We start from the raw sequence: 7,017 nt of genomic DNA on the forward strand, positions 1-7,017 counted from the left end.
AAAAAAAAAAAAAAAAAAACAATTCTTGTGAATTATTGACTAGCTTTTAAAACTTAAATTAACCCATAGTTCTTGACTGTGTTTAGCCATGTGGCTTGTACCTCCCCTCAGTGCAGCATTCTCATTTTGCTTCCTCTGCATCTGGCTGGTGACTGTCTGAGCCTTTCCTCTTCCCAGAATTCTCCTAGTCTGCTTGCCTTGTTTATACTTCCTGCCTGGCTACTGGCCAGTCAGCATTTTATTAAACCAATATGAGTGACAAATCTTTACAGTTTACAGTATACAAGAGCATTTCCCACAGCATACATGCGCCTGTAACCTTCATTATGAGAGGTCAGGGGCAAAGATGGAGAATTGTTCAGGCTTGTTGGATTCCCACTAGTTCCAGATTCAGTGATAGACCTTGTCTCGGGAATAAAGGGAAGAATGATAGAGAGGACACCTGGCATTCTCCTGACTTTGTTCTTAGGTTTGTACACACAGAGATATATATAAATTGAGGGATGTTTGTGTGTGTGTAGCACACATATAGAGCTCACTATGAAGAATATTTTTGTTATATTAATGCTAAACAATTCTGTGAAACATGATACAAATTTGTTCTGGTTCTAAGATGGAAGTAGTTTTTCATGGTATTTTCCTTCTCTGATTTAAAAAAAAGTTTTGTTTTTTTTTTTAATTTTATTTTTATGAGTGTTTTGCCTGCTTGTATGTCTGTAGCAGGTACATCCCTGGTTCCTGTAGAGGTCAGAAAAGGGTGTCATATCTTGGAATTGGAGTTATGGATGATTGTGAAATGACATATATGTGTTAAAACTCTGCAAGAGCTAAGCATTTCTCTAGCCCTCTTTGTCAGCTTTCAAACTAAGCATGATTGTCTCCAGCTCCATTAGTAATGGAGCTGGAGAGATGACATAGCACTTAGAGGAAGCAAGTTCAGTTCCCAGCACCCACATGGCAGCTAACACCTATCTGTAACTCCAAGATTTGACACCCTTATACAGACACACATGCAGGCAAAACACCACTGAAAGTAAAGTAAAAATAAAATTTAAAAAATTGAGAAAATAACCAAATAAGTTTTGTTTATATAACTTTGTATATATAGATTTGGACCAGCAAAATGAGGCTTCATATTGTTTCCTCTGTGCTGTTTGAAGCTGTAATAAAGACAGTGTTACAGCGAGCTCTATGGGTAAAAGCAAGAATATCCCACATTTCTATGGATTTTTTTATATTTTGGAGAGAGGACTTGTGTTTCAGCATCATATTAGAGAGTTCTTGTGATTTTTAAAAAATTTTATTATGTCTTTAAAACTGTATGCGTCCTAATATTTCTCTCTTAGATCAAATGAAGGCCTCAAGACCCATTAAAGAGAAAACAGGGATATTCAAGATACTAGAAAATTCTGAAGATTCCAGTGCAGAATGTTTGTTTTAAAGCAGTGCTAAATGGTTTTTAGAAACTTTTACATCCATCCTGGTAACTTGCCTACTGGCTTTGGATTTTATAAGTTTATATAATGTAACTAGTATTGTTACATACTTGAAATGCTAATTTTCTGAGATTTATTAAGAACAAATTTCCTATTAAATTTAGATTTTTTTAGGTAGTTTTTGGGACTGGGTTGTACTTTTGAGTATGGTCTTTGAATATTGTCTAATATGTACTTAACTGTTGACAAGTTTATACAGTCTTCCTGTGGAAGTTTAGTGTCTCCCCCAACCCCTTTAGTTATGTAATTCATGGGATTCGGACTTCAGTTATGGAGCAGGGTTTTGATGGGGGAGATTGATTGAAATTGTACTTTCTGTTGTTGAAGTAAATTGTTTGATTTTGAGTCCGTAAGATGACTTACCAAATAAAAGTTTATTATAATATGATCTTATCACATTATTTTGCCAGGAAACTAGTAATTTGGTTAAAATAATAACAAGGCTTAACTGATACTGGGATTCAATGGTATTGGCTGAACTGACTTAATTCTTTTATAAGGACCGTCATATAACAATTCCAGCAAAGCTCAAAGGCATTGTAAGGTCTTGATAAAAACCCAGATTTTGGGAAAGATAACATTGTTCAAAGCAAGAATAGGAATCAAATGGAAAAACCAAGAGAATTTATAGAAATAGAGTGCAGATACAACTAGAGTGAAGAAAAGACCTCAGTGTGTAAGAAACTTAGCCAAAGTAAGGGATCATACCAGCCTCAAAGAAAACAATTTAGGCTCTGGGTGGAAGTTTATAAGACAGTGAACAAGAAATCTTGTGTATACCCTGCCTGGGAGGACATGTTCAACAAGCTGTGTATTTACTTTCTTTTTTTAAAATTTGTGTGTGTGTGTGTGTGTGTGTGTGTGTGTGTGTGTGTGTGTGTGTGGTTGTTATTAGATCTTTGAACCTTCTGGCATTTGTACTGAGAAATAAACAGGTTTTCTGGAAGAGCAATAATCATCCAACTGAAGAGTTGCTTTTCAAGCCCCAGATCATATATTTATTGATTGTCCTTTGGGAAAACGTTATATGTATCTATATTTAAATAAAAGGACTTTAGAATAATGGAAATAAAAGAAGGAAAACTTTTTGAAAAAGCATTTGATCAAATAAGAGACCTTTAGGTTAAATAAGACCTGCAGGTGTTTTTGTCTAATAGTAGTGATTTTCAACAGTCATAAAAGTAGGTGGAGTTGTCCTGCATGGAATTAATCACAGCTTGGTGAGTTGCCTAAAAGTTGTAAAAACCTTTGTACTGTTATTTCTTCTAAAAAAAAAAAAATGTTTTCTTTGGTTCAGAGGTCAATGAACAACTTTCAGGAGTCAACTTTCTCCACCTTTTATGTAGAATCTGGAAATCAAACTTGGTACTCAAGGCTTTTATCCTACTGAGCTGTCTTGCCAGCACCTGTAGCATTTTGAAAATGTGAATATTTTATAGCTTTACTTCTGTTCTTAACAGGTTTTATTTAGTACCTCCTCCCTCTCACCTTACTCCCTATTACATTGAGAAAATAGAAACAGGACTGGAGAAGTAGGTGGCTCACAAATATCCCTAACTCCAGTTCCAGTGGATCTGATGCTCTCCTGATCTCTTTGGGCTTGCATTTGATGTAGAGACATATACAAGCAAGCAAAACATTGATATAAATAAAATAAATCTGAAAAAATAAAATGGACCAGAGGCAGAAGCAGGTGGGTCTCTGAGTTTGAGATTGTCCTTCATGAAGATCTTGGAGCACTGTGATATGAACTTTTTCTCATTACCAGTGTACAGTACAGTTTTACATAGTATACACGTATGGCATGATTTTATGACTAGTGAATATTGTAGATAAAGTTTTCAGCTCTGGTTTCTAAAGTATTAAATATTGTTTAATGCAATCATTAAAAATTGGCTTGGGGTGGGGAGCTAAAGTTATAATTCAGCAGTTAAGAGTACTGACCACTCTTCCAGAGACTGGGACTAGATTCCCAGCACCCAGTTGACAGCCCACAATTACAAGGGATCTGATGCCCCCTTGGCCTCTGCAGACATTAGGCATGCACATCATAGACAAACTTAACATGTAGGCACAATGTCTGTACATGTAAAGGGTAGGCATTATTTGGGGCCTTCATTAATTTCGGAATGGTTATGAGGTCAAATGTCTGAAAACTGCTAATGTGTAGGGTGTGCTACCTCCAATAACTTATTTTTTTCACTTTTAAGTCCTGCCCATATTGCTGTACACTTAGTTCTTCAGTGTGTGTCCATATTTTACCTACTGCTGCATTGCTTTTCATAATTTCTGTGTGAATTTTCACTTTGTTAGTGTTTCACAACCTTTCTGATTTGGGCCATTCTGATTATTATAAAGTACCATCTTGTTTAAATTTTGCTTCTTCTTAGTTTTTATTTTTGTCAGTTTTGCTATAGTTTTACATGTATAATATATGCAAGAATCAGCTTCAAGGTCTATTTAATCATATTTCATTGTTTTATATATTCATTTTTTGTTTAAGCTGTATTATGTAATTGAAATATCTTAGTATTTTAAAAACGTTATTTTCTCTATTCCTTTAGATATATTTCATAACTTTCTTGGTTATATTTTCACTGTTATTTATCTGTTCCCTAAATCTATGATTTTCTTGTTAACTCAAGGATATTTTAGATATTTATGTTGTAGGCTTTTTTTTTTTTTTTTTTTTTTTTTTTTTTTGAGACAGGGTTTCTCCTGGCACTCACTCTGTATACTAGTCTGGCCTCAAACTGGCTCCCAAGTTCCCAAGTGCTGGGATTAAAGGCATGCACCACTGCTTGGCTGGAATATTACTTATAGAAGTTAACGCTTGTTGCTTTTTGCCTACATTGCATTATTTTCAGAAAACATGATTTGTATGATGTTTTTTTTTTTTTTTGCTTGCTTGTTTCTTTTGCTTTTTTTTTGTTTGTTTGTTTTTGTTTTTCGAGACAGGGTTTCTCTGTAGCTTTGGAGCCTGTCCTGGGACTCCCTTTGTAGACCAGGCTGGCCTCGAACTCACAGATCCGTCTGCCTCTGCCTCCCGAGTGCTGGGATTACAGGTGTGTGCCACCACCGCCCTGCTTCTTTCTGAGACAAGTCTCCTGTAGCCTGGTCTGGCTTCAGATCCATTTTGTATCCAAGGACGACCTTGACCTACTGATCTTTCTGCCTCCACCCTTCAAGTGCAGGCATTGCAAGTTTGCACCATAACACGTGTGTATGATCTTAAGTTTTTAGAAGATACTTTGTGGCCCAATATGGGATTAATTAGTTTGTGAATGTCTTCATTTATACTTGGAAGGAGTATACATTTTTTGATTGTTGCTTTACAAATTATTTTCTTTAATAAAATATCTATAAATCTATACTTGCTTAATTTGTAAACTTATTTCTTAAGTTATGGGTGGGAGAGATAGTTGAGCAGTTAAGAGCACTGGCTGTTAACTTCTAGAAAACACAGGTTCAATTCTCTGCACCCACATGGCAGCTCACAACTGTAACTGCAGTTGCGCCTTCACAAAGAAATACATGTAGGCAAAACAGCAATGCACTTAAAATAAGAACACATCTTGAAAAAATTTTAAAGTTCTAAATTAAATCAATTTTCTGTAGAATTATGCTGTTTGGGTGCTGGAGAGATGGGTCAGAGGTTAAGAGCACTGGTTACTCTTCCAGAGGTTCCAAGTTTAATTCTCAGCAACCACATGGCGGGATCTGATGCTGTCTTCTGTCATAAAGGTGTATATGCAGATAGAGTACTTGTATACATAAAATAAATTTTTTAAAAAAAGAATTGTTAGGTGCCTGGCAGTGGCACCTAACTTCCTTCCTTCCTTCCTTCCTTCCTTCCTTCCTTCCTTCCTTCCTTCCTTCCTTCCTTCCTTCCTTTTTTTCTTTTAGAACCCTAGTATTTGGTTTTACCTTGGTCTCAGGACTATCTAGCTTCAGGTACTTGGTGTCAGCTATGGGTTACATCTTTTGGAGTGGACCTTAAGTCGAATCAGATTGGTTGGTTACTCTCACAAGCTTCATGCCACCATGGCACTAGTGTACCTTGCAAGCTGGACACCATTGTAGATCAGAAGGTTTGTTACTGGGTTGGTGTTTACATTTCTCCTTTGGTAGTGTGCTGAGTACCTTCCTGTACCAAAGACAGATTGCAATTCCAGTTGTAAACTTGGTAAAGAAATCTCATTATCTCACTCTGTATGCTTAGAGGGTATTGACTGATGCCATCTTGAGGAGATAACCTATTATTTAAAAATGAGGTGCCTTGGGGCCCTGAGAATAGGGATGGGATGAATGTAACCTGGCACAGGGCCAGAGTGAAAGTCAGCCTAGGGACAGTGACGAGTGGGAGAATGAGGCCCAAAGGTTGCAAAGTTCAGGCAGCAGGAGACTTGTGTAAGTAGTGCCATGGGGAGGAGGTGCTAGGGTAGTTTGGTAGCCGCGAGACTGAGGTAGCCTCAAGCCCTCATGTAACTGAGGCCAATACTTCTGGTACTCCTGTCTGCACTTCCTAAGTGCTGGGATTATATGAATATATTACCATGCTCGTTTCTTTGTGGTGGTGTGGTTTCCTTTGGGATTAAAACTGGGGTTTTGTATGTGTTAGGCCAAGCATTATGCCAAGGGAACTGCATGTTTTTATTTTTATTCTTTTTACATTTCTCTAATTAAAAATATTTTTATTACAATTATTTATTACATTTATTTTGTGTATATGTGTGCATGTTCCTACTTTTCACGTCATTTCTATTTCTTAACATTAAAAACTTGTTTCTATTTTCTCATGTTATGCACCATTATAACAGAAATAGCTGGATTCTTACTTGTCTCCTCTCATAGACTTAGAACTCTACATTTAGCTGCCCGTAATGTTCTGGGGGCATGAAATAACTCCTTATGTTTACCATGACTACCAAGGCATTTTTATAATTAGATGTGGCAAGCTTTGGCTCTCCAGCTTAGTCTACCTGCTGAATAAATGTCCTCCCTTGTCTTCAATCTCTTGTAAGATGCTACTGTGCCAGCAGAGATCACTGCCTATAATCCAAGGTCGCTAAGAAAGTCCCTTGGCACTAATTGTGTGAATAGCAATGATAACAGACTATAACTGGTGTTGCCACCACTGTGAAAACAATGTAGGTTAGTGTGACATCGCTGCCTACTATTCATTAACACTGGATGCCTTAACCGGTAAATCTCCCCATGTTCACATTTATTACCACATTGTCACTACCTAAGATTGTCCCTGTAGGCTAAAAAATCTCTTGCCGTCTGACTCTTTTTTTGAGATATGTTCTTACTGTGCAGCCCTGACTGGCCTGGAACTCTGTGTTGACTGGAAGTCTTGAGAGATCTCATTTCACTCTACCTCCTAAGTGCTGGGATTAAAGGCATGCACCATCATGCCTGGCATCTCTTGCCTTCTAGATATCTAAAATAAAAATAAAAATCACTTGTCTCTACAGTATTCTGTCTTGCCAAGACACATACATACTAGTAATCAAAA

At 37.0% G+C, this 7,017-nt stretch overlaps 1 protein-coding gene across 1 annotated transcript in view; it reads left to right on the forward strand.

Annotated features, from left to right (window-relative positions):
• Window positions 1–1,882, forward strand: part of Hells (helicase, lymphoid specific) — a 26,186-nt gene extending 24,304 nt beyond the window's left edge. Inside the window, exon 18 of the mRNA XM_026781447.1 lies at window positions 1,347–1,882. Coding sequence (XP_026637248.1) covers window positions 1,347–1,441 — 95 coding nt within the window. The 3' untranslated portion in view covers window positions 1,442–1,882. The remainder of the gene's footprint in view (window positions 1–1,346) is intronic.
• The last annotated feature ends 5,135 nt before the right edge of the window (window positions 1,883–7,017 follow it).

The sequence above is a fragment of the Microtus ochrogaster genome, chromosome 8 (assembly GCF_000317375.1).
Source record: "Microtus ochrogaster isolate Prairie Vole_2 chromosome 8, MicOch1.0, whole genome shotgun sequence".
NCBI classification, from domain to species: domain Eukaryota; kingdom Metazoa; phylum Chordata; class Mammalia; order Rodentia; family Cricetidae; genus Microtus; species Microtus ochrogaster.